The sequence below is a fragment of the Lepidochelys kempii genome, chromosome 2, assembly GCF_965140285.1.
Source record: "Lepidochelys kempii isolate rLepKem1 chromosome 2, rLepKem1.hap1, whole genome shotgun sequence".
NCBI classification, from domain to species: Eukaryota; Metazoa; Chordata; order Testudines; family Cheloniidae; genus Lepidochelys; species Lepidochelys kempii.
In genome coordinates, this window is record NC_136381.1 from 57571408 (window position 1) to 57597499 (window position 26092).

The 26092-nt window shown below is 45.8% G+C and overlaps 1 protein-coding gene across 2 annotated transcripts in view; it reads left to right on the forward strand.

Moving 5' to 3' along the window:
- Nucleotides 1–2102: 2102 nt before the first annotated feature.
- Nucleotides 2103–26092, forward strand: part of SBSPON (somatomedin B and thrombospondin type 1 domain containing) — a 51498-nt gene continuing 27508 nt past the window's right edge. Inside the window, exons 1-2 of one of the 2 annotated variants that reach the window (XM_073330845.2) lie at nucleotides 2103–2939; nucleotides 18942–19136. In XM_073330845.2, the coding sequence (XP_073186946.1) occupies nucleotides 2708–2939; nucleotides 18942–19136 (427 nt within the window). In that variant the 5' untranslated portion in view covers nucleotides 2103–2707. The remainder of the gene's footprint in view (nucleotides 2940–18941; nucleotides 19137–26092) is intronic. The other variant, XM_073330844.2, reaches the window with a different exon arrangement.

Consider the following 26092-nt stretch of genomic DNA (forward strand, 5'->3'; position numbering starts at 1 on the left):
TTCCGCCCTTACTCCTGGGGTTGGAAAGAAACTTACTGGAATCCAGCCCTTACCCTGGTGGAATTTGGACTGAATTTGGCTCATAATATTCACTTATTTATGTAATGACAATAATTAATACTTTGGTATTTAAAAAATGAAGCACTCAAAGTTAACTACAGTACTTCCTATTTCCAGTGACCAGATGGATGCATTATCCACTAAGATACCACTGCTGTTTGGAATGAGTCTTCTCATTCCTTTAATCATCACTTTCTTTTCTGGTTGCTTAGAAGAATGATGTACCTTAATTCTCCCAATAGAAGATTTAAAATAAAACTATATGCTTTTCAGGCTTCTCTTGTTTTTCCCCAGACTGGTATAGATCTAATTCTGTATTTAGCCTTAAAAATTTCCATTGAGATTAATCTGTCTTTTAATCATACCTTTTTAATTTTATTTCAACCCTACATCAGGCACAGAAATCTGTAACTAATGCAGATAACTTTTAAAGTTCCATTTATACAGGTTATTCCACCTTGGAATAAAAAGCTTTGCTGATGCTCTTCCTTTCAAGTGAAATCATAGGAATAATATTAAACTAAAGGAAAAACCCAAGGAAGGGGGCAATCCTGACCTCACCCTGATATTTTGGAAATGCAGCCCCTGGTTGGGCATCATTCTCCTCTTGCCTACCCAATCTCCATTGGAAGTAAACTATTAACTCACACCACTCTATTGACTTGCACCACTTTTACACTGGTCAAGCTTTTTTGACTTTATAGGAGTTACTTCTCATTTTGACTGGTTTAACTGAGCAGAATCAGGCCTCCTGAATTTAAGTAACATTTTAACTATAAAAGTGGTGATGAAAATCAACTGGGAGAAATTTAAAGTTCAGACTAACATTCAGTTGGTACAAGTCGCTTAAGTGTTGGAGCATATATGGTAGATAATAGGGCTCTGAAGTGATTAAAAAAATTAATCACGATTAATCACGCAATAAAAAAAATTAATCGTGATTAATCGTGTGATTAATTGCACTGTTAAACAATAATAGAATACATTTTATTTAAATGTTTTTGGATGTTTTCTACATTGCCAAATATATTGATTTCAATTACAACACAGAATACAAAGTGTACAGTGCTCACTTTATATTTATTTTTGATTACAAGTATTTGCACTGTAAAAAACCAAAATAAATAGTATTTTTTAATTCACCTAATACACGTACTGTAGTGCAATCTCTTTATCATCCAAGTTGAACTTACAAATGTAGAATTTTGTACCCAAAAAAACTGCATTCAAAAATAAAACAATGTAAAACTTTAGAGCCTGCAAGTCCACTCAGTCCTACTTCTTGTTCAGCCAATCGCTCAGACAAAGAAGTTTGGTTACATTTTCAGGAGATAATGCTGCCCGCTTCTTGTTTAGAATGTCAACAATTACAATTTCTTTTGTTTTTCCCCCAGTAACCTCCTTTTATTTTATTTATTTATTTATTTATTTATAAATAAATACTCCTTAGCCTGTTAATTGTGCCCTGTCCTCAGAAATTTTCTTAAGACAACAAACCATTGACTCCTCCACAGGCAATTTCCATTTGCCAGATCTACAAAAACAAACAAATAACTACATGGAGACAATGTTTTAGACAAGAGCAACTTTTCACAGCGGAGTTACACCTCCTGGAAAGTATGGCATTTATGAACAGAAAGCCTCACAAGCTCACGGTGGTACAAAGGGCTCCAACTAACACTTTACTGGGCTGCCATGCCAGTGCAGGAAGAGTTTGCCAGTGGTGGCTATGGGAGCAGTGTGAGGCCCTCTGTCCGTTTGGGTCCAAATCCTGAGGGCGTTTCTCATTCTCCACTCAGTCAGGCTTCTAATGAATCGGAGAGCTCTGCCTGTAAGGACTTCAGGAGCTGTCCTCCAATGTAACTCACTCTCTAGCTTGCAATCTTGAACCAGGTTGGGGCCCAGCGCTTACTTTGTGTGTTGGGCCTCAAGCAATTGTTTTATTTTCCTAACTGTCTGGCAAACCCCGCGGTGCTGGGATTATGAACTGCCAGGTCTAGGGACTCAGCCCTGGCAAGAATTCATCACTGCCAGGGCCACTTCAGGAGCATTTGGGGCGGTCCCTGAGGAAAGCTGGTCAGCCAGACCTGGGGGGCTGCAATGGCTCCTGCCTGGTTGACAGAAGGAACAGGGAAGCGGCGCCAGCAGCCTTGCCTCTCTGGCCGGCAGCCAGTCACATTCCTTGCTGTGCCCTAGGAGCATGGAGCCAGCCCGGGATGACAGCGCGAGCCCCCACCCGCCCCGCATTCCTCAGGGCAGGCCAGGGGGTGCTGCCCGCGCGGGCTGCAGGGAGACGCAGCGCGAGCCCCAGAGGTCCCGCCGGGGCGGTGGTGGGGAAGCTGCGGGTCACTGACGAGCTCCCGGGCATGTCCCCAGCGCCCCGGGCCCTGCCCTGCTCCCGCGCGCGCTCCCTGCCCGCCGTCTGACCCTCCCGCGCTGGGCTTGGCGGATCCCGTCCCCGAGGCGCGTCTCGGCGGAGCCTTTAGGGCCACCCGGCGACCTGGCGATGACTCAGTGCGGCCCGCCGGGCTGGGGGAGCCGCGCCGGGATGCTGCAGCCGGCGGCCTAGTGCGGGAGGCGGTCGCTAGGGCCCGCCGCTCAGCCGGGCGAAGCAGCTGGAGCGTCTGAATCTGCTGAGGGCGAAGCAATGAGCGCGAGGGCCCTGGCGAGTGTCCTTTGGATGGTGCTGCTGGCGCCGTGGAGACTCTGGCACCGGGCTGATGCGGGCTGCTCCGAAGAGAGAAGATGCTGCCCTGGCCGGGACCCAAGCTGCGCCAGCACCGGCTGGAGGATGGACAGAGTCTATGGGACCTGTTTCTGTGATGAAGCCTGCAGGCTCACTGGGGACTGCTGCTATGATTACTCGCAGGCATGCCCAGGTAGGTCAGTCAGCACCCAACCCCGGCATAGGGCAGGCAAGTGCAGGCAGCTGGGGTTTGATAGCTATCAGCTATTCATGCTCCCAATGCTGCTCAGTACAATAACTGTACCCCTTCTACCTGCATTTCCTTCCAAGTGAGTAGCAGTAGAGTAAGCCCGTTTTCTTCCCATTCTTACAGGGTGCGAGTCACAATAGAATAAAGAATGCAAAGAAGTGACTCAAAGTGACCAGTTATTTCTTACGGTGCAGGGGTGCAGCTCAGAGAAACAAACTTCCATTCCTTTGCAAAGTTTAGTCCAGGAGAGGTACTGCATTGGCGTTATTGTTTATGATGATGTAAAGATAGTATAAAAATGATGGAAGGATAATAAGAACATTTTTTGTTGCATCTTGGTGGCTTATGCACTTGAAGTTCCACCTGATTTTTTGTTTGTTTGTTGCTTGTTTGTATTAGGGAATGGGCATAAGATGATGTGAACGAGGCTCTGACTTTTCCTTAGAATGCAAAACACGGTGGGGCAAATTCAGCATTGGTGTCACTCACCCTCAATCTGTGAAGTGACAGGGATGGATTTGGCCCAGTGTGAACATAGCAGCTAGGAGTTGCATTAAGCAGAAAAGTGAGACTGAAGAATCTTTTCACCTATCCCTCCACACAGCATTGGATGTGTATTCCGATTCTGGTTCAACAGTAGTTGCTGTGCCTGGAATTTGCCTGCCCACTTTTATGTACCCCATAAAATGCTATGGATCTTATTTTTAAGCCATAGTCTAAATTCTCTCCTGCTGTAAAGGAGTTACAATGAGGATGTAGGACCACAAAGCTAATGGAGTCACCCCAGAGATAAATTTGCTCCAATATGTTTTGTTGGGCTGACTGGTGATGCTGTCTAGCTTAGTTACTTATAGAGCTCACATCACCTAGTATCTGAGTGCCTTACAATAATGTTTAATGTATTTATCCTCCCAACACCATTGTGAGGAAGGGCAGTGTTATTATCTCCATTTTATGGCTGGGAAACTGAGGCACAGAGAGTAAGTGATTTGCCTAAGGCCTCACAGGAAGTCTGTGGTAGAGCAGGAACTTGAACCCAGGTCACCTAAGTCCTAGGCTTGTGCCCTAATCACCAAACCAGCCTTTCTTTACTCCGAAACCTACCAGAGAAGAAACAGTCGCAAGAAGGTATAACACAGAATGCATCAACTGCAGTTTTAAAAGATGGTATAATTACATGTAATGTCAGGCTGGAAAAACAGTGGGTGGAACATCAACAAATCGACGTCTGTGGTCATTGCACTTGCTCAAGAAAACAAATTGAGCTGTTTATGCACAACTTCGACAGGAGCAATCATGTAAAGACACTGAATCAACATTAAAAGAGTTAAAATCCGGTTAAAAACTTCCATGAGGCCCAAAAAGAGAAATGAGCTGATTCTAGCTATGTGATTTCTCCATGTATGTATGACCTCTTGGGCAATATATGTTTAAAATTCAGGTATACTTTGAAAAGGGACTCAGTAAAAATAGCGTTGTGGGGTTCCATGTTTAAGGTGCTCATTAAGATTTAGTCTTGGATTAAGCCGGTATTTTTAACTCACATATCACCAGTTACATACAAAGTGTCTGCATTTGGAACTTAAGTTTATAGTTCTGTTGATGATGCACGAACCAGAATGGAATCCAGCTCACTGTACCATAGCTGTACAGGCTCTGCAGAGCTAGCAAAAACAGAAAATAGTAAACTTCTACTTTTGTCCCTCAAACTGCTGGGACTCAAGGAAGAGATCTGTTGGATAACAATGTGCCATTTTTCTAAAGTCACTTTTCATACTATGATTGCACTGCAGTGATGCATTATTTGAAGCTCATGGAGAGAACATGGGTGGAGAGCAGTAACAGACCATATACAGAGAGGAAAGAAGCAACTAGCACATGAAAAAAAGGAACTGGAAATTTGGTTGCAAATTCTGTTGCTCTTGTAGGTGGCTGTTACTCAAGAGGATCTAGTAACTGCTACTTTCTATCTATAGGCCAATTACATAAATTACAGAATTTATAAAGCCTTAGCTTTATATGAGGAAGGGAACCCTTTTGTGTCCATAGATGTGAAGTTGGAGGTTCTGCCACATCCATGTCCTCCCCTTCCATAAACCCCACAGGGCAGCATGATGGGAGAGGAAGCATTGGGGAAATACACATTGTCCATCTCCTCCTGCCTCTCCCCCATCACAAGGAAACTCACCAAAAAGCATGCATTCACTTTTTGTGGTGTCCCTCTGTGCAACGGCACCCTCTCTTTTAATGAAACAGTAGAGTCCATACTAGCAGAAAACTGGGACAAAGGGAGGCCAGGCAGGGATCTTGGGGGATTCAGCAGTTATGGGGTGAAGCCCCTGTTCATTTTAAGAAGAGGAACAGGGGCCAGACCCCACCTCCTTGATGGAATGAGTTGGAGGAATCCCCTCCTCTAGAATGCCTAACATGAGGGATTTCCCACAGGTAGGCGCAGTCTGGCCATAAGCTAAAAGACCTGGAACTGAAGAGACCAAAATGGGAGAATGTAGCTTAATCTTCACAAAGTTAAAGAGAACCTCTGAAAAGCTTCCATGGAAATAGTTTGAAGACATTATGAGCTACTGTTTGAGGGCTTCAGAGGGAGAGACTTGCTAGGAACGTAATATAGGATGACCCTGCTTACTGAAAGCATCCCTGGAAACTAGTAGAGGAACACAATATACTTGGAGTACAAGTATCTGTAAAGTCCTGGAGAGAGAAGAAAGATGAAGATGGCTAACAAAAATTGGCTGTGAGCTAACAAAAGGCCCTGATCTTGAGAGATGCTGTTTGCCTGCAACTCCCAATTAACTCAGGAGCCAGGCATGCAGAAGCATCGACAAGTCTCATTTGAAGAGGGCAGATAACTACAAACTCAGGCCAGAAAGTGCAACTATAAAACAAATTTAATTGAGCTCATCTTTTCAATAAAAAGAAAAGGAGGACTTGTGGCACCTTAGAGACTAACCAATTTATTTGAACATAAGCTTTCGTGAGCTACAGCTCACTTCATCGGTGCCACAAGTACTCCTTTTCTTTTTGCGAATACAGACTAACAGGGCTGCTACTCTGAAACCCATCTTTTCAATGTGAATGCTCAGAAATACTCTACAACTCCAACAAACACTGTACTGTGTTTTACTTTTCAAAAATCCAAATATTATTTCAGTGGAAGTTTGTATCATCCTCAACAGTCTAGGGCTAGGAAGACATTACATTTTGCAAATCAATAAACTTATCTGTACTTGATTAGTTACGCATGCATGTGTGCACACACACATTTAGAAACACTGAGATATATGCACAAGAAACAGCGTCAGCAAGATGGTTCTGAGTAGTTCAGAAGTTTTGAAACCACCCAAAATGGCATTAAAATCAAGAAAATAGATTGAAATATCGCGAGCATCCCTTTGTATGGATGCGCAAAGGTTGAAAGCAAAGAACCTGAAGTTAGAATGCTTTCAGGAGAGGAATGGGGTAGAGGTAATTTGGGGGAATTCCTATCATGTATAGCACTTTTGTCATCCCACCCAACATCTATGTTTTAAGCTATAGCATTTTTGTCATTCCATCCCTGTCAGCACTGCAAATTTCTGATTCTACTGGACAAAGTACTTTGGGAATTACAGAAATAGTTAAAATGCCCACCATCTTCGAATCTGCGTAATTAACAATATATTAAGACGTACAAAAGCACTGCCCTGAAATAACAGTAAAGGTGAGTGAGAAACCAGAGAAAGAAAGGCCATTCTAAAGCTGCCAAGTCAAGTGTTAAGGTCTGTTGTACCTAGACATTGTATCACGCCTGGTACTCTATAAAGAGCTGCTCTGGTATGGTGTGGGCTGCAAAACCTATGTACAGGGATTTTTAAATTAATTTCCAGATGTAAGCAGTGTCAGGATGAGCTCCACCCTGACATCTGGTGGTGAGGTGTGGCAAGTTGTGGAAAAGAACTTCAGGGGCCGATCTCATTTGCATAGGCACACCCACCACGCCTAGAATGAGACCATAGCTGCCCAAATGGTCACTTTGGCTGCTGTGGGATCCCCAGTGTCTCTGTTATTGGGGCAGGAAGAATAAATTGTTATTACCCTGATTATGGGAACTGTGCTTGGAACTGTACGTGGCCTTTTGTTATGATGGAGGGATTCACCATCAACTAAGTAGCACTCGCTAGGCAAGGGTCATGGGTTCCAAAACTGTGTGAATGGAGAGAGGTTGGGGACAAGTAGTAATACTTGGTGGCATGGGCCCCTTGGTGAGGGCCTTACGTGCTAATTGCACTTCCTCCTCTCTCCACTGTGGAATATCAGAGCTAATTTTGATTTCATTAGAAGTCTAGTTATAGGCTGCTGAGCTCACTTTGGGCTGACAGTGCACCAGCACTGGGGCTCCCCTACTACAAGCTGAATTCACCTAAGAGCTGAAATCACTGAGTGTTGTGTTAAGTAGTGGGGGAGCCTGAAGATATATTGTGGAGCAGTTTGCAGGACGGCTGGTGAAGCAGTTCGACGCAGAGCAGTGTGTGGATGGCAGGAGCTGCTTGTGGGCCGTGGAGCTGAGCGAAGGAGTTCGTGGGGCGGCTGGTGGAGCGGAGTGCAGCTGAGCGAAGGATGTTTGTGGGGTGGCTGGCGGAGCGGAGTGCAGCTGAGCGAAGGAGTTTGTGGGGCGGCTGGCGGAGCGGAGCGCCGCTATGGAGCTATGGGGCGGTCAGCTTCAGATTATGTAAGGTGCCTCTTACCCCCGTCCCATTTCCACGCAGGTTGGGAGGTAAAGCTCTGCAGATAAACTTTCGAACTCTGGGGCTGCCCTGACCAGGGACAGAGACTTTTGGGGCATTGGACTTTTGGGACTTTGGGTGATTTGGGGTTGCTGGACTCAAGAACCAAAGGGAAAGGGGCATGCCCCAATTTGCCTGGGGTGGGTTTTTTTTTGCTCATGGGTTGTGTTAGGAATCCTGTTGGTGGTGTTTCCCCAACATAATGCCACATTGTTTCTCTCTGTTATTAAAAGGCTTTTGCTACACTCAGACTATGTGCTTGCGAGAGGGGAAGTATTGCCTCTTGGAGGCGCCCAGCGGGAGTGGTATATATTTGTCCCAGGTCACTGGGTGGGGGCTCGAGCCGGTTTGCATTGTGTTATTGGAATGGAACCCCTAGATATTGAACCCGGCCCTTGTTGCTGCCAACTCTGATGGGCAGAAGGGTTACACATACAGTGTTAACAATGCTGAAAGGATGTTTGGTTGAGAAGCAGCACTTTACACAGAGCTGTGCACTGGGGCAGCAGAGTGTTCACCAGGATTTGGGCACAGTGTCAACCAGACCCCTGTCAGGGACACACAAAAGTAGTTAAGGCTGGTTGAGGGAGGGGTGGGGCCAGGGCACCCTCATAAAGCACATCTCCTGGGTAGCCTCCTCCACTAGCAAGTTAAAATTACCCTAGTCTGGTGGATGGCAGCCCATGGAACCCCAGGAGAATCAGGTGGTTACTGGAGAGCACAAAAGGCAACATCTGGGCCTTGTGGAAGACAGATAGACAGACGGACACAATGAAGAGACTAATACATTTCACTCTCCACCTCCCCCAGTTCTCCCCATTTTCTGTTACTTAAAGAATCGTTGAGACCCTGAAATACTTCTGTGAATGAACATCTTGATTCTCTGTCTGCATTAGCAATGATAACTAATAGATTTAGGTCAGAGCTCATGCGTTGCAAGATGTTTTCTAAATAAGCTTTATAACTTTCTTCAGCAAAGGAGCACAGAAGGGAGTAAATACTGTCTGGGATTTTGATAGCCATTAATGACCTCATAAATGTTATTAATGAGCTTTTTACGATGACAACATAGAACAGCAATGGAGACTAAAGTGGGAGTAAGGTCTGCACTTGTGACTATATAGTGCTATATGAAAAGAGGTGCTGGACAAGATTAATATAAATTAAGCTGTAAATCTTCCCCGTGTCTCAACATGATCCAGAACATGTGGTGTACACTGTGTACATGTGGTGTACACTGAAGGGAAAATGTAGATGGATGGGGAAAAATTAATTTAACCACTATTGGAATAAGGGCTACATTTCAAAATAATTCAAAGTGAATCTGAGGCACAGTGCCCAATAACTGTAACATGATTTATATTTTGTTCCTTAAACACCATATTGAAAAGCTATCTGTAAAGGATTAGAAAAAGAAAAGCAAAATATGATTAATATCTGAAAATGACATGCAGACAAAATTAAAACTTTACACAAACTTAAGAGATTTCCAAATCAGTAATAAACTATAATGATAATATGCTCACCATTATGTTTTATAATAGTTACTGAGCTGGAATTCCAGTTACACAACACTGAATACTATTTTATTGAGAAAATAACAGCACCAGAAAACTTGACATTGATATTTGATGATGTTTTGGGAGGAAACATGATCTAGTGGATAGGTTGCAAGACCCCAGTGGAGTTAAAAGACCTGGGTTCTAATTCCAGTTGCACCAATGGCCCAAGGTGACCTTGGGCAAGGCACTTCACTTCTCTGTGCCTCTGTTTCCCTGCCTACCTTTTGTCCACCTTTTTATTTGGACTGTAAGATCACTGGGGCAGAGACTGTTTCTCGCTATGTGTTTGTACTTAGCACAACAGGGCCCTGATCTCAGATGGGACCAGAAGATGCTATCATAATACCAACATATACATGTAAAAGAACATTTTAAAAAATTGGCTGTGAGTGAAGTCTAGATGTAGGTTGTAAGGAAACTGAGACGTTAATGGCTCTGGAACTGTCACTACAGAATGATTAGAAAAAAGGAAAAATAGCTCCTATGTGGTACCATAGTATAAGTTTTGCAATTTTTAATGAAAGGGCTAAATTCTAACCTTGGATGTATGTATGCAGTTCCCATAGGACTTGGTGCTTTGATGTGAAATGAATACTAATTGCATTAAAAAAAATCCCAGAGAAAGAAAATTAATACTGAAGATGGGTCTGATCCTAAGCCCAGGGAAGTCAACGGGAATCTTTCCATTGACTTCCATGGGCTTTGGATCAGGTTGTGTGAGGAAAAAATTACAGTATCCTGTATCCTAAATACAGAAAATATTGTAAGGGCAATAACGATTCTAACAGACAGATATTCTTTTGTACTTAGTACATTCCATTCCCTTTTCATATACAGGTGTAGAGAGTCTTACCCCGTGGCCTGTGCATGACCCCATGGACAAACTCTCTGCTTGTCACGTATGCCTTATAGGCTTTTTGTACTGCATTCATTTGCCTAGGAAAAAAAAAGATTGATGCCTAACGTTAAAGCAATTAAGATTCTGTTAAACACCTACTACACAGGACATGACATTTTGAGCTATGTTTCAGAGTAGCAGCCGTGTTAGTCTGTATCTGCAAAAAGAACTGGAGTACTTGTGGCACCTTAGAGACTAACAAATTTATTAGAGCATAAGCTTTCGTGGGCTACAGCCCACTTCATCGGATGCATAGAATGGAACATATAGTAAGAAGATATATACATACATACAGAGAAGGTGGAAGTTGCCATACAAACTGTAAGAGGCTAATTAATTAAGGTGAGCTATTATCAGCAGGAGAAAAAAACTTTTGTAGTGATAATCAAGGTGGCCCATTTAGACAGTTGACAAGAAGGTGTGAGGATACTTAACATAGGGAAATAGATTCAATATATGTAATGACCCAGCCACTCCCAGTCTCTATTCAAACCCAAGTTAATGGTATCTAGTTTGCATATTAATTCAAGCTCAGCAGTTTCTCATTGGAGTCTGTTTTTGAAGCTTTTCTATTGCAAAATTGTCACCCTTAAATCTTTTACTGAGTGGCCAGAGAGGTTGAAGTGTTCTCCTACTGGTTTTTGAATGTTATGATTCCTGATGTCAGATTTGTGTCCATTTATTCTTTTGAGTAGAGACTGTTTGGTTTGGCCAAAGTACATGGCAGAGGGGCATTGCTGGCACATGACGGCATATATCCAGTGGTGAGCTGCCAAAATCTTAACAACCGGTTCCCTATAAAAAGTTCTGATTTAAGGGATGTGCCTCTGTCCTGCCCCCTCCCACCGCCCCCCAGGCTCCATCGTGCCCCCCCAGGCTCTGTCCTCCCCCCCTGCCCCCCCAGGCTCCCTCCTGCCCCCCCATCTCTCCAGGCTCTGTCCTGCCCCCTCCCGCCCCCTCAGGCTTTGTCGTGCCCCCCGGCCCTCCCCAGGCCCATTCTCCATCCCAGGTGCTTGCTGGTGGTGCAGGCGTCCTGCAGCCCTTGCATCAGTGGGGTCGCTCCTGGCATGTGGGGTGGCAGCTCCCTGCAGGGAAAGGCTGCCGTCTGCCCGACTCCCCACCGCGGGATGTGAGCGTCCCCGAGTGATGGAGGTCTGACAGCCCCACAGTGCAGGAGCGGGAGAGAGTTGGGGGGGAGCCTCACCCCAGCACGCCCAAGGCAGCCCCCAGCCATGGCACCAGCCGGCGCCCCCCGACTCCTGGGGCAGAGGAGGCTGCTGCTGCCAGGGGCCTGGCTCCCTGGCCCTACGCAGCGCCCAGTCACATGGTGCCTGATCTCCCTGCCCAGCGGGGCCAGTCACGCTTCCTGGGCCAGGCAGGAAGCAGCATGGAGCTCGGCCGCGGCTGCTGAGCGAGGCGGCATCGGATTGGCCTCTGTGCGCAGGGCCCCAAAGCGGCTGCCCGGATGGCTGCGCAGCGCAGGTACCAGCCACAGCACGGCGCCTGCCCCGAGACAGGATGTGGGGCCCTGCAGCCCTTCCATAGCCCCACGCCCCGCAAACGGCACTGCTCCATGCACCCCCCTCTAGCACTGAGCCCCTTCTCCAACAGCCCCCTTCTATAACACTGAGCCCTACACCATGCACCCTCCCTAGCGCCGTGAGTTGGGGCCCCTTTGGCCTGGGGGGCTGCACCAGCCGAGCCCCAGCGTGGCTGGGACTTTCTGGGGTGGCGACTGCCTACCCAACCCCCCCATTCCCGTCTCTTGACCGCCCCCTCAGAACCTCCGCCCACTCCAGCTGCTCCCTGCCCCTTATCCAACCCCTCCTCCCAGCCCTGGCCTGGCCCCCTTACAATGCTGCTCAAAGCGGCAGGAGCTGCAGAGCTGCCCAGGAGCGGTCCAGAGCGCTGGCGTCCACGGCGCGGCATGCTGAGGCTCTGCGAGAGGAGGGAAGGTGGGGGAGGGGATGGGGGAGCCTCCCCGGCCGGGAGCTCAGGGAGCCTTAACAACCGGTTCTAAAACTGCTTCTAAATTTAACAAGCGGTTCTCGGAAACCGGTGCGAATTGTCTCCTGCTCACCACTGCATATGATCACATTGGTAGATGTGCAGGTGAACAAGCCCCTGATGGCGTGGCTAATGTGATTAGGTCCTATAATGGTGTCACTTGAATAAATATGTGGACAGAGTTGGCATTGGGCTTTGTTGCAAGGATAGGTTCCTGGGTTAGTGTTTTTGTTGTGTGGTGTGTGGTTGCTGGAGAGTATTTGCTTCAGGTTGGGGGACTGTCTGTAAGCGAGGACTGGTCTGTCTCCCACGATCTGTGAGAGTGAGGGATCATTTTTCAGAAGAGGCTCTAAATCTTTGATGATGCGCTGGAGAGGTTTTAGTTAGGGACTGAAGGTGATGGCTAATGGCATTCTGTTATTTTCTTTCTTGGGCCTGTCCTACAGTAGGTGACTTCTGAGTACTCTTCTGGCTCTGCCAATATGTTTTTTCACTTCAGCAGGTGGGTATTGTAGTTTTAAGAATGCTTGATAGAGATCTTGTAGGTGTTTGTCTCTGTCTGAGGGATTGGAGCAAATGTGGTTGTATCTTAGAGGTTGGCTGTAGACAATGGATCGTGTGGTGTGTCCTGGATGGAAGCTGGAGGCATGTAGGTAAGTATAGGTCAGTAGGTTTCCAGTATAGGATGGTGTTTATGTGACCATCGCTTATTAGCACAGTAGTGTCCAGGAAATGGACCGCTTGTATGGATTGGTCTAGGCTGAGGTTGATGGTGGGACACAAGCGGTCCATTTCCTGGACACTATCTATCTTGAAAAATAATCCCTCACTCTCACAGATCTTGGGAGACAGACCAGTCCTCGCTTACAGACAGCCCCCCAACCTGAAGCAAATACTCTCCAGCAATCACACACCACACAACAAAAACACTAACCAAGGAACCTATCCTTGCAACAAAGCCCAATGCCAACTCTGTCCACATATTTATTCAAGTGACACCATTGTAGGACCTTCTGATAATAGCTCATCTTAATTAATTAGCCTCTTACAGTTTGTATGGCAACTTCCACCTTCTCTGTATGTGTGTATATATCTTCTTACTATATGTTCCATTCTATGCATCCAATGAAGTGGGCTGTAGCCCACAAAAGCTTATGCTCTAATAAATTTGTTAGTCTCTAAGGTGCCACAAGTACTCCTGTTCTTTTTGAGCTATGTGTTATTATTTCTGGAGTAACATCAGTGTGCAAACTGCACTACATAAGCATTCAGCAATAATAACATTATTATATTTGTATTGCAGTAGTGCCTAGCAGCCCCAGTCATGGATCAGGACTCCATTGTGCTAGGTGCTGTACAAACACAGATCTGTATCAACAGAACAAAAAGACAGACCCCGGCCACAAAGAGCTTACAAGATGATGATGTGGTTCCTGTCCCAAGGAGTTGACAATATGGTCCAGAAAGATAGGCCAGATAGTATATCAGGCATAGATGACTTGTGCCTCCCGATCTAAAGGGGAGGACAAGTGACCACCCCACGTGTCTCCTCTGCCCAGCAACCTCCCCACCCTGCACCCAGCCTATGTTGGCCATGCTCATCCCGCCCCACGTTACCTGGGGTGAGGGAAGGACTCTGTTCTTCTCCCACTGTGGAACCCTCCCCACTTTTCCCTGGCAGGCAGGCCCAGGCAGGGAGCAAGATGGAACCATTTCTCACATGGCTGAAGCTGGCTGCTCTGGGTTGCTGCTCCGTGCAGTGCAGCAGCTGCCTGAGGGTACGTCTTCACTACCCACCGGCTCGGCGGGTAGTGGTCGATCTATCGGGGATTGATTTATCGCGTCTCGTCTAGACGCGATAAATCAGTCCCTGAATCGATGCCTGTACTCCACCTCGGCAGGAGGAGTAAGCGGAGTCGACGGGGGAGCCGCCGTGGTCAACTCGCCACTGTGAGGACAGCCAGGTAACTCGAACTAAGATACTTCGACTTCAGCTCCGTGAATAGCGTAGCGGAAGTTATGTATCTTAGTTCGAACCGTCCCCCTAGTGTAGCTTATGAGAGCCTGGTGGTGGCTGCCTGCTCCTCACCTGGGCCTGGCTGCTGGAGACGGGATGGAGTGAGCCAGAAACATGCCTGGGGGGAGAGGGGACTCCAGCTATGGCTTGCTGGGCCCCTGTCCCCAGCAGCTGGGCCTGGTGCGTGGAGCAGTGACCCAGAGTAGCAGGCATGAGAAGCAAATGGCCCTGCTCCCTCCCCCCGTCAGACCAATCTGGCAGGGCACTTGGCCCCGCATATCCCCCCCTATGAGTTGCCTCTGACAGGGGATGGCAAGAACTTGGAAGCGTGATGTTATGTGGAGATAGCTGTGTATTTGAAGGAGGGATTTAAAGAAGCCCTGAACGTCACTTGGCTCACAAACAGAAGGGATCATTCCAAGTGCTAAGGTGCAGCATGGAAGGAGGCACTAGATTAGATGTGTAAAGAAAACCCCAGTGAATGGGGAAATTATCATCATCCTCATTTTTACAGCTGAGGAACATTAGGTGACTTGCCCAGGGTCACACAAGACATCTATACATGAGGCAGGAATTGAACCATTTTCTTGAGTCCTAATTCAATGCTTTAACCACAAGACTATCTTTCTTCTCAAGAGGAGAGAAGGAAGAAATAAAAGCAGGGGAAACATTGAATTGCACCTCTAGTGAGAACAAGAAACTTGAATTTGAGATGGAAGAAGAGAGGAGACCAGTGAAGACATCTGAAGAGGGAATGACATGGGCAAAATGGCAGGAGAGGAAAATAATTTTGCCACACCACTTTGGACAAAATGGATGGAGATGAGCTGAAATAGGGTGCTGGACTAAACTCATCAGGGATGCAAGTTCACTGACGTCAATGGACTTGCATCAGGGGCAAATTTGGCCCTAAGGGACAACTCCTGTGAGTAAGAGGAGCAAGATTTGTCCTGATCATATAAACAAGTGGCACTGTGTAAGTTATTAGAGAGCAAAGAGTTGAGGCCCGCATTACTCCACTCAGTCACAGAAGATATTTGCATCAGTTAAAAGCCCATTATCCGCGGGACATTTCTGGTAATGTACATAATCATCTCATGAACAGAATTTAAAGACCTATACAATCCATTATGACAATTTAACAAATAAATATGCAGCAGGCCATACAGGCACAGTTTTCGAAATCTGTAACTCTCAGTGTCTCGGTGAGATGAGGCCATGGAAAGCTGAACTCATGCCAGTGTGTCACGCTGGTGTGGGTTTGTCTAATGTAAGATGGCTGTTAAAGGGCAAACAAAGCAAAGATCTCTTCATTAGGCAGTTTCTTACCCTGGGATAATGTATCCATGACCTGCTTCTGGAATCTGGGAAACAAGCTGCTAAAACTTTTCTTTCAGGCAGCTTGCAGAGTATCTGTATCCACCAGGGACATCTTTTCTGATCTGTTGTCCATGCTTTTACAGGTAAAACAAGACAGAGCTACTGTTTTGTCAAAATTTGAATGAGAAATCCAAGGGAAAGGGAAAATATAGAGCAGAAAGAAGCTTATCATGTTAATATAGAGGAGAGATGCAAGGAAGATGTAATCCTTAGTGGATGCATCCAGAGAAGGAAGCATTGCAGATAAAGAAAGAGATAGTTTGGAAGAATCAGATATAACAGATCCATTACTGAGAATTTCTGCAGGCACTATCATTGAGTGACCTTTGAAAATTTAAAAGCTGGTTAGTGTATCACCTAAATTCCATCTTCTACATATCACAAGCACTTTCACCCTGAAAGGCTTTTTCTCAAGTGATCAACATGAGGTCTTATGGTCCAGCCTTTACAGCCTGCACTGATTCAGAGGGCTGCCTGATCCATCCAATATATCTATACGGAGGCATAAAAAGTATGAAAGGCCATACTTGGGCTAAACATTCCAGCAGGTGTCAGAAGAATTCTGTATAATACAAAACAAAAGTCTTATTTAATTGAACAGTGTTTTCCTTTTTTCTTTGATTGAAATCGCCACTGAGTTGAGCATGTTCTGGTATTTCTCCTCAGACAATATTTCTATGCCATAAACTCATTTTACCTGGTGAAAAATGAACTCCACTAGAACCTTGGAAAAGTAAAGACTGTATTAGTCTGGTTTGAGGTAGGACATACAAACACAAAAGGATTTATAAGCGTTCTGTGAAAACGTGGCGTATGTGCTATTTATTGAATGGTATTCCTACAATTCTGAGGGAATTGCTTTGAAAAATAATTTTTCTTCTGAATCAAAATCTGCTTTCAAAACAATGGCTCTTTTCCCCCCAGAAGATGCTTTTGGAAAGGTTTGAAGTGGATCTGTGTGAACACTTCCACGTATGATTCACAAGGCATTCGTGAATTTGTGCATGAGAACTGGCCATTAACTATATGACCTATGTGTGACTTTAATTCTCTGTGCCTCCATTTTCCCATCTGTAAAATGGAATGACAAAGGACTTTGGAATCTAAGATGACAGGCATTATATAAGTGATAAGTATTTTGTGTCCACTAAATTTAGTGATATCAAGTCTTCATATTTATATTAACAGAACTAGATCAAAATCAGAACTTCTTCAGACAACCCTTAGTGCACCTTTATCTAAGTCAAATAAAATGGCCTAACAAACAAAACAAACTATCAAAACAAAGCTCTTGTAGAATATCTGTATTGTAGGAGCCTTTCAGTAAGAACAAAATTTCCATGCAAAGAAGCATGCATAAGAGGTATTATGTGAAAGTGATAAAGAAATTAAGGAATATGTTTATACAATTTTATTTAAAAAATGGAATCAGGTATTGCAATCATACCCTAGCTTGTGTCACTTAACAGGTACTTGGGGAGGCATTTACACATTCACTGCCTTGTTCAGTAATAAAGTTTGTGGAGCTTTGAGCTTCGTGGATGGAAGATACTATGGAAGTACAGTGTCCTAACGATTATTATTGGTCAAGTCTGATGTTTAACGGTCTTAGATGGCACCAAAGCTTGTAAAATTGAGATTTGCAATATGATGTCAAAATACAATAGCCTGTTTACAGTCTGGAGGGACCCAGAGGCATTTTGGATTAAACAGAAATTCTTAACATTGGAATTCATAGAACTTTGGTTTACCTGTGTTGCTATTTTCAAACCTCTTGCCTTAAGCTGCTTCACTTTGTTGCTTTTGCCATTCAGTGTCTGTTCAAAAGTGATGATTCTTGGAAGTAACAGACTAGGAATACAGTAGTCTGTGGCCACGTCTACTCTATGGGGACTATAGCGGCATGGCTAGGGTGCCATATCTATGCTGGCATAACCCTGTATTGTAGGCACAGCTTACACTGACAGAAGGTTTTTTCCCATCAGTGTCAAAACACCATCTCCCTGGGTGATGGCAGCTAGGGCAACAGAAGCATTCGTCCATTGACCTAGCTGTGTCTACACCAGGGCTTAGGTCACTATAGCTATAGCATTGAGGGGTGTGAATTTTTCACACTACCGAGCACCATAGCTATGTCAAGCTAAATTTTAAGTGTAGGCCAGGCCTGTGTCTGCCTCCATGCATCTTTTCCCCAACTAAAGAATAGTGCCTGCTTGGAGTTCCTCCTCCCTCCATCACTCAAACTGTCACTGACACTTTCCCCCTCAAAACCCAAAGAAAGAACAAGTGGCAGCATGTCAAAGAGTGTTTATTGTTAGGGGTATGTGGCCTTTGAAATACAGAGGCGCAATTTCTAGGGACAGTATTGGCTCCAGCGTGGTGCTTAATAATAATGGGAAACGTTGACAAATTTAAGGTAGTGTAAAATATTCTATTGTTATCTAAGGGAACTTGTGGGGCCAAATTTGTAATTTTGTGCATCACCTTGTGAATTGCCACTAAATTGTGAAAAGGAAAAGGACATGAAGGCAGAGAAGGGGTAACCAAAGTGTACAGAAATTAAAATAAATTCCACTCACACCCTGCTCTCAGTTATATTAGAGTAATGCCATTGGAATTACACTAATCTAAATCTACAGTAACAGTAGAATCTAGGCACATCAGTCAAAAAGGGTTAGAGAAATTTGAACTGTGTTCTTTGGGAAATGATTAAAAGGGGATCTCAATAATATATATTCTTATACAATAGTCTGAGGTGAATCAAGAGGAAAAGTGTTATTACAAGGCAATTTGACCTAGTGTCATGCACAGCAAACAGGGACCACCCAACATAAACAAAAGGAAAACAAAGTGGAGGCAGAATTTCTACCAACTTTGGGAATAAGTTACCAGCAGCAAGGTCATCTTGAAAAAAAAGATTATAAAAATGGGAAACCAGTAACTCCAAGGAGGGAGGGGGTGAAGAGCATATGCCCCCTAACTCCGCTGTTTTACGTTTTATTTCTCTCCTCCTTTAAACCAAATTTAGCAATACAGGAATCGCCATACTAAATCAGACCACAGGTCCTTCTAGTCTAGTATCCTGTCTCCAGCATGGCTAGCACCAGATGATTTAGAGAAACGTGAAAGAAACCCTGAAGCGGGCAACTATGGAATAATCTTTCCAAAGAGAAAGTTTAATCTTAAACCCCTCAGTAAAGGAGCATTCCCAGAGGGCCTTAATATTAGAGTTGTTAGAGGGTGCTACTGTAATATGATAGTGGTATTGACTGCTAGTAATATTCAAATATTGCTTTGTAGCTCTTCCGTGCATCGTTGGGGAGTGGAGTCACTGGAGTGGCTGTGCAGAGCAGTGTAAGCCTAATTTGCGAATGCGTAGGCGCTATGTGAAGCAGGAACCTAAAAATGGTGGGGAACCTTGCCCCCTACTTGAAGAGAAGTCTGGCTGCCTGGAATACTTGACTTACCAGGGGCAGGACTGCGGACATGAATACGGTACTGTCACTCTGATTTATTTGAATTGCCCTGATGTCTTTTGTCACCAGTTAATAGTCGTCCCCCACACCCTCCAGGCATTGATGACAATAAGTTGCAGTTACAGTCTACATAGTACAAATGCATTTTAAAACTTTGAGAGAGACAAGGTGGGTGAGGTAATATCTTTTATTGGACCAACTTCTGTTGGTGGATGGGGACAAGCTTTGAGCTTCACAGAGCTCTTCTTCTGGCCCTCAGACCTCCCTTTTAAAACTTTATCTTTTACTTTCATATAATTTCATAGCTGCTTATTCTTTCTGACTTAAATATTTACTTGGACATTTTGGGCCAGGTTTGGATTTCGGTGACAGTTAGGAATGCTCCACATCTCATAGGAGGCTCCTAACATCTTGCAGCATCAGCCCCAATAAAAAGGAAACAATGTGTATAAGGTGAATGCACCTCACCTAAATGACAGAAGATATATTATTATTGGAAGTGTTTACAAGGAGTTTATTGTACAAAGAACTACAACTACACGTTCCCCTTCACTTTCCTGACTTAGGCCACTCAATAGTTTTTAAACCCATCTTACAATGTACTCCTTTAAGCACTTGCACTAATGTGTCAGACATACAAAACTGGCACTCCTAACTGGATGCTCCAAGACCGTATCCAACATATCTCCAAACAGCTGGGATCCTGAAAGGGAAGAGTGAGGAAACAAAGCTTGGAGGAAATATCCCCATCCCAGAGACAGATCCAGAGAGCTCTCTGAGCCAGTGCAGAAGCACCTAAGTTGGCTCCAAAGGAAAATGGAAGCTTGATACGGGTTGTTGAGGGGATTCAACTGAGATGAGGTACTTCAAGAGGTTCCTACACACCATAAAGGGCAGCTTGAAGCAAATGGCTTTTCCCCCTCAGATCTTCATGAGCCATTGGGATGGCCACTCTAGAGGCATATGAGGCATAGATTATAGTAGCTGTCTGAGTGCCACTTCCATGTACATTGTTAAATAACTGCCCCTTCTACTTACCTGTACATGGAATCACAAAAGGAGGTTAGCCTCCAGAAGTAGGTGCATGGGCTTAAAATGGAAAGCCACCAATAAATCCACCTTCTGGTGGGACAACCACAGTTTATGGAAGTCAGTGTTCAACCTGCAGTGCCTGAGTAAGTTATTGTTGAATCAAGAGTGCTAACTTTATTTCCACCATCTTCCCAACAGAGAGGGAGGTAAGCAGAATCACCCCAGAGAAGCTGCCTTGGGAAGAAAATAGGGAGTCTCGCTGCTCCATTGGAGACCATGACATTTTTGTTGTGTGCGTGACCACGGAACCCTATTCCTCTCAAGTGACCTTCTGAGGGTATTTTTACAATGAGAGGGAGAGTTCGGTGATCCAGATCCAAATCTAGCTCACTGCCTTTGGGAGGTTCTTCAAGAAGGGAAAAGAAGGACAAGGCTTTTCTTACCTCTAGGATCAATAGGTCATGGTAGAGCCAGGAGCTCCCTTACTAAAGAAGGAAAATTGTCTTAGCTGTGAGGTAAAAGGATCCTTTGCAAGGGAGGCAGCAGAAGCCCAGTTTATCTTTGCTATGGTTCCAAGATGAAAGAACTCTCATGAAAATAGAGGGGTTAGGGTAGTTCTAGAGACAGCATCCCCCTACCTCCCAGAAGTCCTTTTGAGCCCCAGTCCTCCTAAAAATCCCTTGGGACCTGTCCTGCTGGTGTCTATAATCCATAGGGAGCTGCTGGAATGTGGGTCTTCTTCAGAATCATGCACCCTGTGGCTCAGGCCTGGCTGTTGCACTTACATGAAAGGTAGAGAGTGTGTGTGTGTGAGAGAGAGAGAGAGAGAGAGAAGGGGGTGCAGAAAAAGCCTGCTGCCAAAAGGTTGCAGTGGGAGGGACACAAGAATGACATTTTAAGCCCTTCTCGCCTGGCTCTTTCCTTTGTACTCCTGTTCTGTGACAGTCTGGAGCCTCTTTTAGGCATGGAAGAAGGTGGCATCTTAGACACAAGCAAACTTCAGCTGCTTGCAGTAAAGCAGGAAAATAACTGACCTGCATGCAGGGCTGGGGAGGCATAGGATACAGAAGTCCTGCATCTGGATTGACTACCCCTGCCTTGTGAAGAGATGAAAACAATTATTTACCCATTCAGCCATACTAGTGGAAATGGGAACAGAGTAGAGGCAGAAGCAAATGAAGGCCTTTGTAGCTGAACTGGAGATACAAAGGAAGTTAAGCTGCTATGTTTCCTTGTCTTTGTAGAAGGTTAGAAGCAATTTTTCAAAGGTTTTTTCCAATCTATGCACCAACAAAATGAATGTGCATGTGTTCTTGCAACAAATTGGGTACTCAGGCATGCGATTCATTGACTTGCACATGTGGCTGTCCAAACAAAATGAGGATGTGTGGTTTGCATGGTATCAGATGCCAGGTTCGTGGCTTATATGAAATGAATTTGTGTCAGTCCAGTTCCTACTTAATAGGTGCCCATAGCAGCACCAAAAAAGAAAAAAAATCCAGTTCCAGTTGGCACAATTGGCAGTTTATTTGCTAGGACTGAATGGGCATGGAAACCGGTACATCTTGGCCCAGTGCCCCTTCTGGATGATCATCAGTCTGTTGTAAGTGGACCCTGCTGCTGGATCACACATGCTCAGGCCCCCTGGGTCTGGGTAGTCTAGTCACTGTTCTGCATCTCTAGGGTGCACTTGTAGGCTGACCTCTTGTTTGAGCCCTTCCTTGGAACGTGGGACTTCACAATCCAGTCACCCTAGTCCAGCAGTGCCACTCACTAAAATTTGGCCTAGCTGCCCCCTCATCCAGGGGACAGGCCAAATGTGAACAGCACTGAAACTCCCTGTGCCAGGGACCAGGTTGCAATGACTGGAGTGGGAGTCAACCCAGTTGGACCCACACGACAGAAGCTGCTGCTGTGGGGTGAGTGCAGGATGGGCTTGCTCTGCAACTCCCCACTAGGGCTTCCCATTCCTCAGGGGCAGCACCCATCCCCCCAAAACCCAGGCTTTCCACTCCCCAGGGGCAGGACTTGTCCCCTTTAGCCACTGGGAATGTTGGAAAGTATGATAGTCTCTGAAGCTCCCAAGCCCTCAGTTGCTCACATACACTCCCCCAGAGTTCTACCTAGCTGGGGGCATTTTGACTTCTAGTTTAACCCCTTTGGGGACAGTGTGAAAGCAAGGAACACAGGCTTAGCCACAGAATTTCTTAGCCACAGTCACTGTACTATTAAAAGGCACTAGCAAGTACAGAACTGTCCAAAATAAAAGTCCTGAGATCTCACCCCTTCTGAGTCAAAAGTCATCAGGAGAACCCTACCCATTGCCGTAGTGAGTGTCCACACTGAAGTGCTGCAGCAGTGTTTCAAATGTAGACAAACCCTGACTCTCATCTTTTGGCCATATGGCCATTGGCAGCCTTGTCTCTTTCCCTCTCCAAGTTCCTGTGTTGAAAATTTGTTGTTCCATACCAGGGGTCGCCAACCTTTGGTACCCGGCCCATCAGGGTAAAGCCGCTGGCGGGCCAGTTTGTTTATGTGGAGTGTCCGCAGGCACGGAGCCCCTCAGCTCCCATGGGCCGCGGTTCGCCGTTCCTGGCCAATGGGAGTTGCGGGAAGCGGCACAGGCCAAGGAATGTGCTAGCCACTGCTTTCTGCAGCTCCCATTGGCCGGGAACGGCGAATTGCGGCCAGTGGAAGCTGCGGTGCTCAGTGCCTGGGGACGCTCCACATAAACAAACCAGCCTGGCCCACCAGCGGCTTCATGCTGACAGGCTGGGTGCCAAACGTTACCGACCCTTGTTCCATACCAGGTGCATGGGCCAGAAGTTGAGAGACAGTCAATGGCCCTAGATTGTTGTCTTGATGGCTTCTTAGAGACTGTCTTTCAATGATGTGTCAAGCATTTTTCCGGGCAAGTAGCTGACTGGAATACTTCATAACTTTTATAAGTCTACACTTAAAACACTGCATTGGGGCAGCTGCGCTACTGTAGTACTTTAATGAAGATGCTATATGCTGACAGGAGAGAGCTCTCCCGTAGGTGGTAGCTATGTCAGTGGGAAAAGCTCTCCTTCTGGCATAGTGCTGTCTACACCTGTGCTTCGGTTAGTATAACTGTGTCGCTCAGGGATGTGGATTATTCACATCCCTCAGGGACGTAGTTATACCAAAGTAATTCTGTAGCGTAGATCTGCCTCCCCTTTTTTTAGGCAGTTAGCACATAACACAAAATGGAGGTCTAATTGAAAATGAAGGTTACAAAATGGAGATCACAATCTAAGGATATGTCTGTACTACGAAATTAGGTCGATTTTATAGAAGTCGATTTTTAAAAATCAATTTTATACAGTTGATTGTGTATGTCCCCACTAAGTGCATTAAGTCGGCGGAGTGTGTCCTCAATACCGTGGCTAGCATCGACTTACAGAGTGGTGTTCTGTGGGTAGCTATCCCACAGTTCCCGCAGTCTCTGCTGCCCATTAGAATTCTGGGTTAAGCTCCCAATGCCTGTTGGGGCAAAAACATTGTCGAGGATGGTTTTGGGTACGTTGTCAGTCGCCCCTCCCTCCCTCCCTCTGTGAAAGCAACGGCACACAATAGTTTTGCGCCTTTTTTCCTGGGTTACCCATGCAGATGCCATACCACGGCAATCATGGTGCCCACTCAGCTCACCGCTGCTGTTGTGAGCATTGTAAACACCTTGCGCATTATCCTGGAGTATGTGCAGAACCGGGCTAAGAGACGCTAGCACGAGGATGATTGTGATGAGGACATGGACACAAACGTTTGTGAAAGCACGGGCTGTGGCAATTGGGACATCATGGCAGCAGTGGGGCTGGTTGATACAGTGGAACGCCGATTCTGGGCCCGGCTAACAAGCACAGACTGGTGGGACCACATAGTGTTGCAGGTATGGGATGATTCGCAGTGGCTGCGAAACTTTCGCATGCATAAGGCCACTTTCCTTGAACTTTGTGAGTTGCTTTCCCCCTGCCCTGAAGTGCAGGAATACCAAGATGAGAGCTGCCCTGACAGTTGAGAAGCAAATGGCGATAGCCCTGTGGAAGCTTGCAACACCTTACTGCTACCGGTCAGTCGGGAATCAATTTGGAGTGGGCAAGTCTACTGTGGGGACTGCTGTGATCCAAGTAGCCAATGCAATCACTGACGTTCTGCTAACAAGGGTAGTGATTCTGGGAAATGTGCAGGTCATACTGGTTGGCTTTGCTGCAATGGGGTTCTCTAACTGTGATGGGGCAATATCCCTATCTTGGCACCGGACCACCTTGCCAACCAGTACATAAACTGAAAGGGGTACTTCTCAATGGTGCTGCAAGCACTGGCGGATCACAAGGGATGTTTCACATGGAATGGCTGGGAAAGGTGCATGAAGCTCGCATATTTAGGAACTCAGGGCTGTTAGAGCAGTTTCAAGAAGGGACTTCCTTCCCAGACCAGAAAATTACCCCTGGGGATGTTGAAATGCCAATAGTTATCCTTGGGGACCCAGCCTAGCCCTTGTTCCCATCAGCCTGGACAGTAGTAAGGAGCAGTTCAACTATAGGCTGAGCAAGTGTAGAATGTGCCTTTGGACATTTAAAAGCTTGCTGGTGCTGTTTGCTGACTAAGTTAGACCTCAACGCAACCAATATTCCCACTGTTATTGCTGCTTGCTCTGTGCTCCATAATATCTGTGAGAGCAAAGGGGAGATGTTTATGGCGGGGTGGGAAGTTGAGGCAAATCGCCTGGCAGTTGATTTTGAGTAGCTAGACACCAGGGCGATTAGAAGAGCACAGCTAGGCGCACTGCGCATCAGAGAGGCTTTGAAAACCAGTTTCATGACTGGCCAGGCTACGGTGTGACAGCTGTGTGTATTTCTCCTTGCTGCAAACCTGCCTCCTTTGTTGATTTTAATTCCCTGTAAGCCAACCACCCTTCCCCCTTCGATCACAGCTGGCAAAGGAAATAAAGTAACTATTGTTTTGAAACCATGCATTCTTTCTTTATTAATTTTTTTAAAAAAGGGAGATAACTGACAAGGTAGCCCGGGTGGGGTACGGTGCGGGAGGAGGGAAGGACAAGTCCACATTGCTTATTGTAGCTACACTACAAATCAAAACTGTTTGAATGACAGCCTTCTGTTGCTTGGGCCATCCTCTGAATGGAGTGGCTGGGTGCTCAGAGCCTCTCCCCCTCTGCGTTCTTGGGCATCTGAGAGAGGAGGATATGGAACTTGGGGAGGAGGGCAAGTGGTTATACAATGGATGCAGCGGGGGTCTGTGCTCTTGTTGGCTTTCCTGCAGCTCCAACAGATGCTTCATCATGTCCGTTTGCTCCCCCATTAGCCTCAGCATTGCCTCCTGCCTCTGCTGTTTGCGCTCACTTAATGCTTTCCTGGCCTCTGCCACTGAATGCGCCCATGCATTAAGCTGTGCCCTATCAGTGCAGGAGGACTGCATGAACTCGGAAAACATGTCATCGCGAGTGCGTTTTTTTTTTTTCACCTTCCAATCTGCAATAACCTCAGGGATAGAGATGATAGGGGGAGCATAGACACATTTGCACCTGCGGGGAGATAAAAAGGGAGATTAAGATTTAAGACGATACATTTTTGAGAACAAAAGGGAGACTCTTTCACAGAGAATCAAGCAATTCACAGCAGACAGCACATGTGCTTTCAGTACAAGGTTGCATTTTGCCTTTTATATTGAGCACCTGCCGGTATGGTGACACATCACACATGGCTGGGCAACAGAATTCGGTTTCCAGGCAGCCATGGTAAGCCTTTTGGTACGCGGGGTTGGCTTCTTCCGCCTTTATAACATGTGGGAATAGTTTCAAACTGCAGTGCCATCCTTTCCCATAGCAAGCAATGCCAGCTGGGTTTCACATTTAAAAGGAGGGGCTGTGGTTTTCGGGTGGATGTGCAGCACACACCTCCT